The sequence below is a fragment of the Filicampus tigris genome, chromosome 21 (genome assembly GCF_054856515.1).
Source record: "Filicampus tigris isolate MCC_2025a chromosome 21, RoL_Ftig_1.0, whole genome shotgun sequence".
NCBI classification, from domain to species: Eukaryota; Metazoa; Chordata; class Actinopteri; order Syngnathiformes; family Syngnathidae; genus Filicampus; species Filicampus tigris.
Genome location: NC_141237.1, coordinates 12144240 through 12160000, shown reverse-complemented (window position 1 = coordinate 12160000; position 15761 = coordinate 12144240). Strand labels below are relative to the sequence as shown.

General features: G+C 39.3%; 1 protein-coding gene across 3 annotated transcripts in view; it reads right to left on the bottom strand.

Moving 5' to 3' along the window:
* The window catches only part of ctnnd2a (catenin (cadherin-associated protein), delta 2a), a 211176-nt gene that overhangs the window by 65329 nt on the left and 130086 nt on the right, over positions 1-15761 (bottom strand). For all 3 annotated transcript variants that reach the window (XM_086021036.1, XM_086021038.1, XM_086021037.1), the window contains exon 13: positions 6704-6836. In XM_086021036.1, the coding sequence (XP_085877162.1) occupies positions 6704-6836 (133 nt within the window). The remainder of the gene's footprint in view (positions 1-6703; positions 6837-15761) is intronic.

The window sequence follows — 15761 nt, the reverse complement described above, 5'->3', positions numbered from 1 at the left end:
ATGGAATGTCAGCACAAATCAGCGACACACTTCCTGTTTAGTGGCTTGATTGCGAGTAAAGACATGTCACACACCTTCAAACCCATCACACATGCACGCAAGCAGACAAGCGGACCCTCACGCAAGTTTTTTTTTTTTTTTTTTTGTCTCGTATTTTGCCTTGATTTTAGAACCTTTCAACCTTTGCCTAATTGAGATTGTGGCCTCAAGCAGTAATTTCCCTATGGGGACATTCCAAAATGGGCCATCTAATATTTGCGCTGAGGCAGAGAGCACAATGAAGGATTCACTGCAAGTGAAAATCTACAGTGACAAATAAGAGTAAACAAATCACAGGCGTGACTCACATGCATCACAGCATAGGATAGGGAAAGTCTTTTGGAAAATTCAATATGTGAGTATTATGGATTGGGTTCGAGGACAACATTCTCTACTAACATCGATATTGAGGTTACCCAGAGGAAAAAAAAACAACTCAGCAATGACACAATTTACTGTTTTAACCCATTAAGGCCTAATGCTCCTGGCTCAACAGCTCCCCAAAACCTAAGGTCATCTTTGGAATAACCCTCGAAAACCTGAAGTTTTCCCAGAAATTCAACACCTACAAAATAGTATCTCAGGCCCTGAAGCAGACAGAAACATAATTCCAAAAGAATTTGAGAGCTTAGACATGTGGCTTTCAAACAGGCCCAAGTTTATTCATCTTTACTGTTTCAACTTGAAGGTATAAAAATAAAGTGTCAGTGCAAGAAAATCACTATTTGAACGAAAACAAAAATGAAGTAGTAATGACCATCCTATATTCTGTTACAAAGACGTCGATATCGTCGTTGTCTACAAATATATATCTTAACCATATATCACGTTCGACTAGTTCCACTGGTTCATAGTCCACAGGCGCGTCGTCTTTTTCATTGCCGTCACTTATTTCAGATGAATCGATCGACGACGCAACAGCACTCCCTAGTGGTAGAAATGCGGTTATGCGTTCCTGGCCTTAATGGGTTAATAAAATGTATTGATAATGGCTGTGGTCAAAGATTTAACAACACAAATATTTAAAAGAAGGTGCTCTAAGGTTAATTCCACACGCATGTTTAGCTTTTTATTATAAGGACCACAGAACCGTAAATGCAATTTATTTTGACACAGGAAAGTGGTACACACACCCCTGTACAGGCTGCTCAGTACAATATGGCTAAATCATGCGTGACTCCCTTTGTAAATTTCTGTATATGCATCATTAAAGTTAAGGTTGAGAACATGTATTTACAGTACATCAATTATGTAAATTGGCCAAATTGTGACATCACTACTTGGCAGCATTTAGAATGGCTGGCTTTTTCAGAAACTGGCAGCTCACAAAAGACTGATTCTACTTGGTTGATTAATTACACACATCGGATTTCAAGATTTCAATCAAGAGATCAATATTTTTCCAGACAATGTTTCCCCTGTAAAATATGGACTGCACAAGTTTTGGTGTGGATTCTAATTGCATTATTTCCTATGTCAAAATTGTTTTGAATCCACACAAATGTGAACATTGTTTTGAATCCAAACAAGCCTCCCAGAAGGGATTGTTTTTCACTTCCAAGGCTGCACTATAAGTGAAGTTTTCTTTCTTAAGTTTGTTCTTGGAGAGCAGATTTCCTAACCGCTTATCTTTACCAAATGCTTTCTTATAAAATACATAAAAAATGTACCTCTAGACATGCAAAAACAAACCCTGCCATCTAATCAAACAAGTAGGTGAATAGAGAAAAGCTGTTTTAACTTGACGCCATACAATCGGTAATCGGTGTTACACTGAGATGGCCACTTCTTCATCAAGATCCAAACATTAATAATGGAAGTCTGACACACAATATACTGTATTTCTTACAAACAGTACATTAGTGCTTTGCACGTTTGAAATCTGTTGCTACTTTTGTTAAACAACAAAAGCAGCAGCATCTAACACACCACTGCTGTGTTAATAGCCTGTCCTCCATTCACATATTTAAAGCACCTTTGTCTAATCCAGATAGAGGAGAAGAATATTCTTTTATAGCTCTCACTTCCTCTGCCGTCTTTTTTTGAGTCTTATACTTTAGTAACAAATCATGTTGTGTGCCCAATTAGCCGTTCATTGTGTCGTACTACGCCATCTGTGGCTCTCTTAAGATCAGTGCTGACAAAAATAAGTGTCACAATCTATGTTTGTAATTCAAGCAAAGTAAGATGATAAAACAGACACAAGCAGGCTGTTTAAATCTTAAACGCTAACCTGACAACCCTGACAATGTTTTGACTCTAGGACTGAAAATGTTTCTCAATAATTTAGTGGAAAAGAAAAAGACATGGTGTCGTTCAGCTTTCACGATAAAGATATCCCTGATGAGCAGGGTTGTTTTGAGAGGATATTTTGAACTTCCTTAAAATCCCAAGGCTGAGCTGCAAACTTTTTTTTTTTTTTTTTTTTTCACTTGGAGCACAGTCGCCCCTACCTCATAATTTTAGTTGTGCAAGCAGAACATTTTAATATCCATCCATCCATTATCCAAACCACTTATCGTCACAAGGGTCGCAGGCATACTGGAGCCTATCCCAGCTGTCTTCGGGCAGTAGGCGGGGTACACCCAGAATTGGTTCACATTGTAATAAAACATTTGAAATGCTCATGAACGCAACCTAAAAAATATTCCCTATGGGATTAATATGTAAAAATTAAACTATCATTGAAGATTACATGAATGAAAGATAGGCTGCTTCTTCCAAACAAAATTAACCTTTTCTATGAAAATGCCAACAAAATCCTGCAGAACGCATTTAGCACTCCTGGTACATGCCAGGGAGGTTGCCAAATTTAAATCTTAAAGTAACCCCAAGAATATGTTCTTTGTAGGTCCACTAGTTGAAACAAGGCATTCTGATATATATTGCGTTTGTGGAATAAGAATTAACCCACCCGTTCATATCCATCTCTGGGGGCGGCCATTTTGTCACTTCTTTCGACTTAAAATGACATCACAGTTGCTCAGGGCTCAGGCAACGACCAATCACAGCTCACCTGTTTTCTGAAGCTGAGCCATGATTGGTCGTTATCTGAGTAGTTGTGATGTCATTTTCAGTCGGCAGAAGTGACAAAATGGCCGCCCCCTGAGATGGCTAAAAGCGGGTGTATTAACTCTTATTCAACAAATGCAATATTAAAGGAATGGTCCAGCGAGGAAGGCCCATGTTTGACTCAAAACCTCTCTTTATAGATCTATATGAACAGAAAAATAACATTAGCTTGCATTTTCAAATTTTTGGGGGAGAAATCAGTAAATAATTAACTAATCTCAAAATGGCCCTTTCTGTTCAGCAATATGGCCACGCCCCCTCCCTCTTCCCACATCCTGGTGTGAGTCAGTGGGCAAACCACACACAATTTGTCCATTCAAAATCAATGTACATAAATCACTAAAAATCCAAAAATGGCCATCAATCAGCACCAAAATGTGGACCTCTCTACTTATGACCAAGGCAGCCAAGAGGCAATAAAATAGAAATGCATCAATTATCAGCAACTTATGTAATTGTTCATGACATATGCTTTTGTTATGAAACCCATGCTAACAAGGTTGTCATGTCATTCGCAAATTCATAATATTTATTTTTAAAACAGCCAAGAGAGCAAATTTCAAACACAATAAGTCACACCCCGTCAGTTTTAAAACTATGTGAACATTAATCATCACATTATTAACGCTGTCTGACCTCTTGGAAATTTGACTCTGACAAAAATAATACTGTGCCTGAAATGTGAAATGTTCATAGAGAAAATATCTGCTCAAAAATTGGTAAAAAAGTTTCTATGCTTTTTTTTTCCCCCCCGCTCTAATTTACTTCACGATGACTGACTGATTGATTGATTTTGAATCCCACAGTGCCAACGTGACTAATTCCACAATTTGTATCATTTACACTTTTTGGCTGAATAGATCAAATGTAAAATTAAACAGACTGCTCAAAAAAAGCGCCTCTCTACTGTAATCGGATCAAATTTGAAGAGTTGTATGCCTTTGCAAAGATGATGCTCGGTTTGAATTGACTCTATAAACTGTAACTACACCAACTTGTCTATTATTGTGGCTGTAATTTGCAATGGCAAAAGACTTGTGCGCAACATCGATTGCGATAACCTCCATTCCTTAAAAATGATTTGGTATTCTTCTTCTTCCAGGGTCATTTTAAGAGCAACGGTTCATATAGCTGGGTTTTCATGCAGCTGATTTGAGATCAAACACTCATCTCGCTGCAAACAATTTTGCCAAATGTGATCCTAAATCGTTTCAATTGGTCTGATATATGAGCTTTCCAACACATTTCACCAAAAGATGACACTCATTGTCATTCCTGATGGGCAAAGCTTCATTCGTCATGTCTCTGTTAAATTTGAACAGATTTGTAAATGAGCACGTAGGGTCAGAAATGTCAAACAGACGTCTGATTCTGACTAATTGAAAATTTGGCAGCCGTTTGAATTAACATGGAAAATCCTGTTGAACATGTTCATTTTATTTCATCTCATCACAATAATTAAAAACTAGATCTCCATCAAACTTTAAAAAAAAAAATGTTGTTTAGCTATTGATGTCACACGCGGTTTATCCTTGACTATGCAAGCGTACCTAATGTTTTGGCCGATGACTGCTTTATTGGTCAATGTGTCATATGTGGCAAGTAAAGCATAGCAGGCAAAGGGCCAGATAAGAAGAAAATAAAGACAATTACTGCATCATCACAGAGATATATCACGGGAATTTCCACTTTTCTGTACCCGAAGGAGGCCCAGCACCAAGAAAAGGTCATCCTGTAAGGTTAAGATATTAATAATAATCCAGTTGGTCTGTAATGGCGTTATTTTGAATTAATGAAACGCAAGTCGGTGCAGCTGGCAGCGGGGGAAATCAAAGTCTAATAATTTTTTTTTACTAAGTAATTGAAGTGCTTTTTTAACTACTTTATCTTCCTTGCCTGTGACTTTTTTCTCCCTCTCGAACAAAAGAAAGGCAGCTAGTATTCTTCAAGACAGCCTTGAAGAGGTTTGTAAACACTAAAAAAAAAAAAAGTCCACTAAACAAAACATGAAATTTTATTAAGCCAAGACAGCCTTGAAGAGCTCACTAAACACTCAAAACGTGCAGTAAACAAAACATGAAATTTTATTAGGCAAAATATTTATTATACAATTAGGTACTGTAACATAATTCACACAACGGAGTAATGTTCACTTGGCTAAAAATGTGGATGTGCTTTTATTTTAAATAACAGCAGGGATACTGTTGCTAGAGTTGCATGTTAATTCCGTTTAAAAGCTTCACATAAATCCCAAATAAGTGTGCTTAATGCACAGAAGCGCAAAACCTTTTGCTGCTTAGTAGAACACAATTTTATAAATAAACATGCTATGTTTTAACTCAGGAGTATTTTGGTTTCCATGTACATGCTACTTGTCTGCATTGACAAATTGACAGATTGTCAAAAGTCATTTACGTAAAGGTTTTAATTGGGCAGTTATGTGACAGAGCCGGTTGGTTCGTGGCTGATGTTTCTCCCGCATGTAATGATGAATCATGAAATGCTCTTGCTGCACTTTGGACCTTGAATGAAACGCTCAAAGAAAGCATTGAAAGAAATTCCATCCACTAGAAAGTGGAGGTTTTTATTTGCCGCACTGTTGAATGCCTTCACTTCCAAACGGTAATTGCATCTATTAAAAAAGACATTCTAGTTAAAGTTATTTTTTCATGGCAACAAGAGTTGAGTGGAATGACGACTGATGCTTTTGTGTGGAAATCTGACTGCGAATTTTTTTTTGCTTGGGCGGGTGGGTGTATAAGTTGCTTTGTGGGAATTACAGACAGTTTCAAGCATAATTGTCAATATTAGCCGATCGGTAGCAGGATCGTCATGCGCGTGTGTGCTACAATGTATTTGTGGGGGAATGATGATTCATTTGACAATTTTTGACAAGTTTCATTTAAATCGATCAACTTTGGCATTGCCATAAGACAATATGATGGATATGTTTGCAATGAATACAAATCAATTTATTTTTATTCTTCATAATACTATCTTGATTGTAATTCATTTTGTTCACCTCATTTATTTTGTTTCTATAATTCATTCATGTACCCGTTAATGATGAATACATTTTTGATTGTATGTTTCCTCTCTGTATTGGACTAAGATAGATGTTTAGTACATTAAAATTAATAATAATAAATCCTCCTCCTCATGGCTTAGGCATTAAGCATTGTAAGTAGAAGGTAGAATTTCGACAGTTCTTGTACTGTGTCTCAACAAATTGTGCAAGTGTACATAGTACAATCGAGTGTGATTGCGTAGAGCAACAATTTTTTTTAGAGAGCTGCTTTCCTTTTTAAAGTCTTCCATTAAGTATCCAATTGAGGGTTTCCATCGGAAATTGGGTTTGAGAAATGAGTGAGGACGAAGTCAATTTAATCGCAATGGTAAGATTTTTTTTAAAAATCAATAGAAAGGAGGACTCGAAGGGATGAGGTTATAGGGTAAGGTTTATATTCCAGAACAGGTTCTGAATGAAAGCCATTACTCGAAATGTAACACAGGGAAGAAAAAAAAAACTATGTAGGGGATTTTCATCTCCTCAGTTGTTTTGAAGTATTTCATAGACAATGCAGACACTAACCTCAGCTTTGATCTTGTTGTCTCCAAAGCAGAGGTGTTGGAGGTACGCGGCAGCATTGGACTGCACAGATGGGAACTGATGTTGCAGCATCTGGATCACCTCTGGCAGCTCTGGATCTCGCCATCCAAACTCCCTGCACAGACAGGACAGATGGAGACATTTTGACTCCTTGGGAGATGGAACAAGCGTCTTGCCGATATTACCTTGGGGAAGACAAATACAATTCCGAGCTCTCTTTCTGTCACACCAAAAGCTACAGATTATACTTTGATAAATATAGTCAAAATGGACGCACTTACGAATGAAAACTTGAACGTCAAAATCTACCCTGTGTTGTCTTTAGACGTAGACATATTGTCTACACAAGAGAATCTGACACACTCTGCACACAAATATTCCAAACATGATTATATCCACATATTGCATAGAAGTGACATGATGACACCCCGAAACAATATTAAGAATACAATAGTAATCAACAGTGATTTTCATGGTGACTTTTTAACAGAAAAAATAATGACAGCCGAGCAACAAGGCAAATCTTCAAACATGCCTGCATTCTCAGGAAACGTTCATTAATGTCCTTTAGGGCTACAATGAGAAGCCACTGTATCATATTTATCATTATAATTTGCATTGCTTTTGTATCCTTTATATTTGGGCTCTTGAAAAGTACAGTACCTTACAATCCAACAATTATACTTAAGTGGTACATTAGCATGGAATGTAGCTTGAAGAACAATTAACCATCATACATTACAACATTATTAAATGTCACCACCACTTAACTCATTCACTGCCATTGACGACAGTAGACGTCAAAGCTCCATTTTTACTGGGCTGGCAGTTTGGGTTAACTCATTCAATGCCATTAACATCTATATACCGTATTTTCCAGACAATGGGCCATTCCTTTTTTTACCTCGCTTTGAAGACGGCGGCTATAAATGTTACGTGGTTAATTTATGATGTTTTACTGACGAGCTTCAAGCCGTCAGTAGATTAATCCGCAGTGTCGTCACATCTGACCAATGAAATTACCGACCACGTCACAGAGGACCAATGAAACTGTCCCGAGTCCGCCCTCGTACTGAATAATCATCATGACAGCGGTTACAACTTGTGTAGAGCATATTTCCCCCTAAAAAAAAAAAATCTCTTTTGAAGTACTTACACATACAGTATATCCTCAGGGGCTGCACTGAAATATGTACTGCAAGCAATGGAACTTATGCTATGTGCTGTCTTTCATCGATTTCCTCCCCTGTGAGCACACTGGAAAGAGTAAATAAAGTAAAATAACACCCAGGAAATGGGCTCCCTCACTGTAGCATCCCCTGCTGATAATTCCTCTGTAATGGTCCCCTGAATGAGAAAATTATGAGTGTGTGAGAAAGTGTGGGTGGGATTGTCTCCACAATCACCCGAGTTATTTTCTTTAATAACCACCCTGTAAGTAACTGGCTTTCAGGAAACCCCCAATTCCCAGTGCGATCCCACAAAAAGCCTTTGTTGAAATTTTGCAACCTGCATCGATTTTGCTCGACGAGGATTGATTTTGCCGTTACCGCCTTCGTGCTGTGTGCCAAAATAGCACACGCTATAATCCCCATCTCGATATCCTGGTTTATTTCCCTCAGTTGCCCGTACATGAAAATAGGGTAAATACGGAGAAATTGACCAGCCCGAGGAGTTGGAAATGGCCCCCGGCCTCCATGCTGTGGTCTCTGCTGGATCAAGAGCATGCGGTGTGTAAAAGCAGGGTTGCAAAGCGGAGCGCTCACGAGGAGTAAACATGGCTCTCGAAGATAAAGTGAGCTCTTGCCTGGACGGGTCTTTATCTGCCAAATGATAAGTGTTCATTCAACTGGAAAGCATGGCTGATGGAGGGAGGTAGAGGAGCGATAGGAAGACCGAACGAGGGGAGGAGGGGGCGGGGAGGGGGGGAGCATTCCCAGGGCATTTAGGAGGAGAGACCCTCAAACGCCACTAAATCACATGGGCAGATAACATCAAGGAAGTTTGTTTATGTGTGTGTACAAGTGGCAAGATTTGATTAAGGCTTGGGATGTGGACACACATGGCTCCACTTGTTTGTTTCCAAAGTGTGTGTGTCGCCTGTGTACCTATAAGTGTGTATTTCTTTCTTTCTTTAGCTTTGTTTATATATAAACCTAGCCGTGCGCTGTGAGTGCGAGCCAAGCTCACAGCTCTGTCAGCGTACGTAATGGAAAGAGCAGCGAGATCCGCTGATAAGATAAGCATCGTGGCTCACCATTAATTAAAAAAAAAAAACGGCCTGGTAGGGAGAGCGAGACACACACGGAGAGGAAAGCGGAGCAAAAACGCAGAGGGGGGGGGGGGACGGGCGTTGAGGGGAAAACCCCACGGGGACAACAGGCAAGAGGGGTAGTGCAGAGGGAGACTAAAAATAATGTTCTTGTCAAAAAAGGAAAGGATAAAGAGGTAAACAGCCCTCAGACAGGACACCAGTCAACACTGGCGCTAATGAGCGGTACAAACCTGTTAGACACACTGCTGGGCGACGAGCCAGTGACGCGAAACAGCGGGATGCAAACACACAGAAACACAAAAGGGGCGACAAGAGTTGTGCCAGCAAAAGCGCAAGTTCACACTAAATATGCATTAAGGCAGCTTGTTCTCGCCAGAGCGCTTCAATGCCTCTAAATATGGGAGGTATATTTTTAAATGGCGTGTAAAGCTTTATTATTTGACAAATGCCTTTTTTTTTTTTTTAGTCATGCGGCGTCGTGGGGCGTGTGGTTAGTGCGTCTGCCTACAAGTCAAAGGGATCTGGTTTGGAACTCGGCTTGGGGTTTTCTATGTGACATTTGCATGGGTGTGTTTTTGTGGGTTTTCATATTACAAACATGGACTTCAAATTGATGCGGACTGAATTGCGAATGGTTGTTTGTTTGGTATGTGACTTTGATTGTACAGTAATATGATACAACGGCATACCCGCAACATACTTTGAGAACATTTTGAGTAAATGAATGTTAGTTTAACCCCAATAAAAACTGTCTTGAGATTAGATAGACCGATTTTCGGCATTTTGATGAACATCGGTATCGGCCGATAATAAATCAACTTAAAACTCTGTTAACTTCAAGGAACTATTTTTAAATTTTCAGTTAACTTGATACGTTTTCATGTAACTTTTGAAGACATGCTGATGGCCCCTGGGAGCTCCCTGAACTTTGTTGGAATTTTACAAAAAAGATGCATATTGTCAAAAATGTATAATAATAAAAAACATCAACATTATGCAAACCTGAAAAAATGACAAACACAAAAAGGCATTTCAACAAAGTCAAGAGTTATAATTAGTTCTATTTTTTGCCAATATTTTCCTTTTTTACTGAAAATGAAAATCGGCTCCAAATATCGGTTATCAGCCTCCTTGACCACTAATAATCGGTATCGTATCGGCCCTGAAAAAAACATATCGGCCTATCTCGACCTGAGATCTTGAAATTATAAATTCGATCAACCCTTTCCCAATGCTGCACAACATGCATGAAAATATCATGCAAGACCTCATTTCAGTGAGCATTAAAGAATCAATTATGGCCATTTTGGATTTATTTTTTTTTTTCTGGCGTGGTGTTTTTTTTTTGTTTTTTTTTTAAGAACAGAAGTTACATTTAATAAGAAACCTGTTAATAGCAGTGTTTCATCATTATCCATCATCCCTTGTTATCAAATGGCAATTAAGTTTTTAAATGTATAAATAAATATAAAGTTACTAACCTGTAGCATATATACAGATTTTATTATTGTGACAGTGTAAGTGTCAATATTGGGACTGAGTGGTTCAACAAGAAACTTGTGAAGAATGGCAGACGAGAATGCTTTTGGAGATGGCGACAACATTCTAATGACTTTCGGTGGACTCTGTCGGAGTGCATGGTAGGAAAAATGCATCACTGTAATTTATTACGTCCTTTTTGCCCTCACAGTTCAATTCGCATCCATATTCAGAGCCCACAACACATTTGAAAAGACAGCTCCCGACAGGAAGTGTGTCTTGCTGGCCTTAATCTGATTGGACATGGCCTGTCATTTATGTTAACCGATTGGCGGACAGGAAAGCATTGTGCATACCAAAGCAGATGCTAATTAGGACCTGAACACCTATCTTGAGGGCACTGAAATGGACGGAGGAACAAAGGTGGTCAGTGGGGGGAATGAGAGATTAAGAGATATTGGAGATTGGAAAGTGGGAGAAAGCGCCGAAAACAGTTAAGGTAATTTATAGCCTCGGTGATGAAAAGTCTGCATGTTACTCTGGAGAAGCTAAATAAGAGTTTGACATTGACAAAGGAGGCAAGCTGAACATTCTTTTAAAATACTGGCGAGTAGTAAATCATTCTGGCCGTCAAACATCAACTAATTCCATTTCCTCTCTTTTTGTCTCAGATCTTCTGACTGAATTTAGACACCATATTACACATGCGTACTGTATTCGAGCAGGACTAAATATAGTCGGCGTTTTTCAAAGCTATTAATTCTCAGTTTTGACGCACACTCTCAGAGAGATATGCAGTACATTCAATAGGTTTACCATTGTGGCTGCACTTTGCAGTAGTGTAGAACTGCGCTACGTCATACCGAAAGGTGGATCTAATACTGTAAACAGCGGATCCCCCCCAAAGATACTATGGAAAAATATGCCACAAGGTTTAAAGTTCAAAATCGTGCAAGGTGTCATGCAACCTGTCCGCACATTTTGTGAGTACTTCAGGGTTAACTCCAAGAGTGTGTTTAGCTTTTTCTGTTGATTTTCATTACGTGTTTATTGTGGTGAACACCAGTGACGGAAAAGGAGAGAACATGTGATGATAACCATATAACCCCAAATGGAAGTTAGTGGTACCTTACAAAGAGTCTCGCTGCTCGGTACAATTTGAACAATTACAATTTATCCCAAGACAGAGCATTTTTACTTTTTTGGGGGGTTGTATTCAACGACGGTTAATTTCTCTTTACAGACACACAGTATGACACTTAACATGTTCAAATGTGACAATGTGACCAGTGCCTATCCCTGTGAATAATATTTTGAGCCTATACGACAAATAAATTCACTTAAAGCGGAAGTCAACCCAAACATATTTCTTTCAAGAATATGTTCTATGCAAGCCCACTAGTTGAAAAATTGGGGCGTCCTGGTAAATATTGTTAAGTGTTAATAAGTGTTAATCCACTCGTGGATATGAATCAAGCAGCAAAATGCACTGGTTTAATGGTCATCCCCGGGGGCGTCCATTTTGTCTTCTGTCGACTGAAAATGACCTGAAAACTGCTCACAACGACCAATCACGGCTCAGATTCAGAAAACAGGTCAGTCGTGATTGGTCGTTGTGAGCAGTTGTGATGTCATTTTCAGTCGACAGAAGACAAAATGGCAGCCCCCAGAGATGGCTAGAAACAAGTGCATTTTGCTGCTTAATTTATATCCCACAAACGCAAAATTAATCAGAATGCCGTGTTTCAACTAGTGGGCCTGCTGGGAACATATTCTTGAAAAAAAAAAAAATGTTTGGGTTGACTTTCCGCTTTCAGGGCCATCATATATGGACTGGCTCTGGAAGTGTTGACAAACGACCGTCATATCTTCTATGTATGCAGTATCAGACGTGAGCACATAGTGATCCACGGCTTGCTCAGTGGAAAGGCTCATTTGGATAAAATACCCCTCACAACCAGACAAAAAACATCTTCCTACTGTGGCACGATACCAACATTTTGACTTTGATACTACACCTACATAAAGTACCTCAATATCGGTACTTAAACGGTACTATGGCAAAAACAACAGTAAAAAGCAGTAGAATAGCTCACAGCTAAATAGCGTCAAATTATTTTCAGTTGTATTAATTCAAACAATTACTGCAAGGATACTAAGAACAATCGAAGAAAATATTTGAACATTTTTAAACACTACGACTGTAAGTGTTATGGCACTGAAATATTTGTACTTATTTAAGCCTTCAGGCACGACAAAATCTCATTAAATACTTAACATTTGACATCACAACTATGAATACTGCGAAAAAGTTCTATAGCTATATGGTAGCTGACTTTTTCACCTTCTGTCTTTGTATTTGTGTGACTCACATGGCTGACCCAGTCCGACACAGAGTTAGAGCACTTTAGCTGCATTTTATTACCCCCCCAAGTACCAGTACTCCAATACCAAAACTCTCCTACCTTCACATTTGGAATGTGCCAAATGGAAGTAAGTCAATATAAGAAAACCACTCTTGGTAGAAATAGAAAGAAGAGGGGTGAGACAGAGAGAAGAAAAGAGAAGGCCTTGAATGAGATCAAGGAATGTGATGAAGAGAGGAGGAGTGCACATTACTTTTTTTTTATTTTTTTTTTATCAAGCTCATCACGTCAGGACTAGTACGCCAGATGCGACTTTCTCTTTCATTCTATCCGTACAATTGTCTGCACATAGCAGCATCCCCGCCGCCCCCAAAACCCACACAGTCTGTCTTAGTCTGCTTCTTGTTCTATATTAGATGGGCTGGGGAAAAAAAGACCAAGACGAAAAAAAAAAAAAATCAATAGGCTTTCTCCAAGGCTCTTCCGGTCTGGGATGGATGTGTAGGGAGTGTGAATGAAAGCTAACAAAGAGCCTGAGTGAGAAGAATATGAGGTGTGGAATGACAGTGCTTAGACATTAAGATGCTGTGGATGTTGGGGAAAAGAGCAAACCCTGAAATGCATGATCGCAAACACACACATGCACACTTTAGCACACCTACAAATTAAAGCGGAAGTCAACCCCCCAAAAATCTTTGCAAGAATATGTTCTTTGCGCCTTCACTAGTCTCAACACGGCATTCTGATTAATATTGTGTTTGTGGTTAAGGAGCAAAATCCACCCGTTTAGCCATCTCGGGGGTGGGAGGCGGCCATTTTGTCACTTCTGTCGACTGAAAATGACATCAGAGTTGCCCAGGGCTCAGTTAACGACCAATCACGGCTGGCCTGTTTTCTGAAGCTGAGACATAATTGGTCGTTATCAGTCAGTCACACCTGACTCAAACGATGATTTCAGACTTCTACCGAGGATGCTGATGAGCTGATCATTTGAATCAGGCGCCTCCAAAACAGGCACGACATGGCTCTCGAGGAACCGGACTTCCCTACCGTTGTGCTATCCACACTTATCTGGATCTGATCTAGATTATGCATTTCCCAGCCATTTCAAACTCCACTGAACATATTCTGACACGTACATCTCTGGAACATCTCTTCACATCCGGCTGCAATACCCGATTACATTTTGCTATTTTGGATCCAGACGCTCCTATCCAGGAAGTCGTCTCAAATAGTGGAGTGGAATGATTGTTTCATTGCGTTGTGATGTTTCAGATGTATTCATCTATTTTATGAAAGACTCCGGAGTGAGTGTGGGTCATGTGTAAAATGCTTCCACCAGAGGATTTAGCTGATCACACAAAATTTGAGGCCGAATCGAATCATGCATTAAGCTGACAGTTTTTTTTTTTTTGGTCATGAACTCACGTGCATATACCATACACACACATGCAAATAAAGGAAAAAAAAAACACACGCACACACATTTACATAGCGATTATCCAATACGGTATTTGCTGAGCTCCAATTTTCAGCCCATTGTCACAATTCCCCTTTGATACAGTGCAATTACTGAATGTTTACACAGCAAAACATCAAGCCAGTGGAACATACACATTAGACTGAGGTGACCTAGGCAATTACGCACCACCCAGAGAACAATGTGATCATTAAAGGCAGGAATCTCCCTGACTGTGACTTGAAACGCTACAATAGCCAATTAGAGCGCGACCCGAAGCTTGTGCCGTTGACGGACGCAGGTTTGTGACGAGTCTTTGCGTGATGCGTCTCGCAAGTCGTTCAACACGATAGAAATGACACGTTTGTTGTGATTATTGTTTGTAGTTTAAAATGTTCTTATTTTAATGAGTATTCTTCATTCATTACCTTCATCACTGTTATTACTATCGTTTCAATTTGATCTTATTTTTATTTTATTTATTTATTTATTTTCTAATTTTCCCGCTCTTTGTGCATCTTACATGCGGGTCACTGCTATTACTCTGTTCATTATTATTGTGATATTATGACCATTTTGTATTTATGTTATTTATTTATTCTGTTATTGTTTTTGTTATATTCCCTGTAAAACAAAAAAACGAGGCATGTTTTGAATGGCTTTTACGTGAGTTGTTTATTGCTTCTAATAAAAACATTTTTTTTTTAAATGACACGCTTTGCTACCAATTAAGATAACAGTTAGCCTAACTGCTTCCATTTTGTCTATTGCTACTCTTTCTTCTTCTTTGTACGTTTCAGCATGCATCTCGAGATGACCCTTGGAATCATGCTGCCCCTCACAGGTCAGTCTAGGTACTACAACTTGCTATCTTGTTGGTGGACGTATCTTTACGCGCGTGTTGATTTTTTCCCCCTGGTCATGTCTCTCATGTTATAAAAATGCCTGTACAATTCTTCAAGACTAAGAGGCGTGATTTTAAGCCATTTCCGGTGATTCGGCATAAGGTGAGAAAACTGTCCCCGTTGGACTTCTACACACAAACGGACAGATGTTCTAAGACTGAGAGAAGACACAAACTGCAACACAAGTGAGCAAAAGATCCAATCAAAATCCTCATCTAGTGCACTCAGCCAATCAAAGCGAGAGGGGAAGATTAAGATGACTGAGGAATGAGAGCTGGCTGAGAAATTAGGGGTCCATTGTCTTTTGATTTGAAAGCCCAGATGCAATCACCTCAACAAGTAGCGCTCTGGCCTCGGAATGAGAAACAGTAGAGATGAGCTCGTTCCGTGCCGATAATGCTAATGAGGACGCTCACGTGTGTGTGTGTGTGTGCGCGTAATGGACAAATTGCAGCTTTATGTCACAGGTCTATTGAAGGTTGACCTCACTTTGACACTCCACATCCACATGTTGCATGCAACTACAAATTATCCACAGTCTGACATGTTAAGGTCA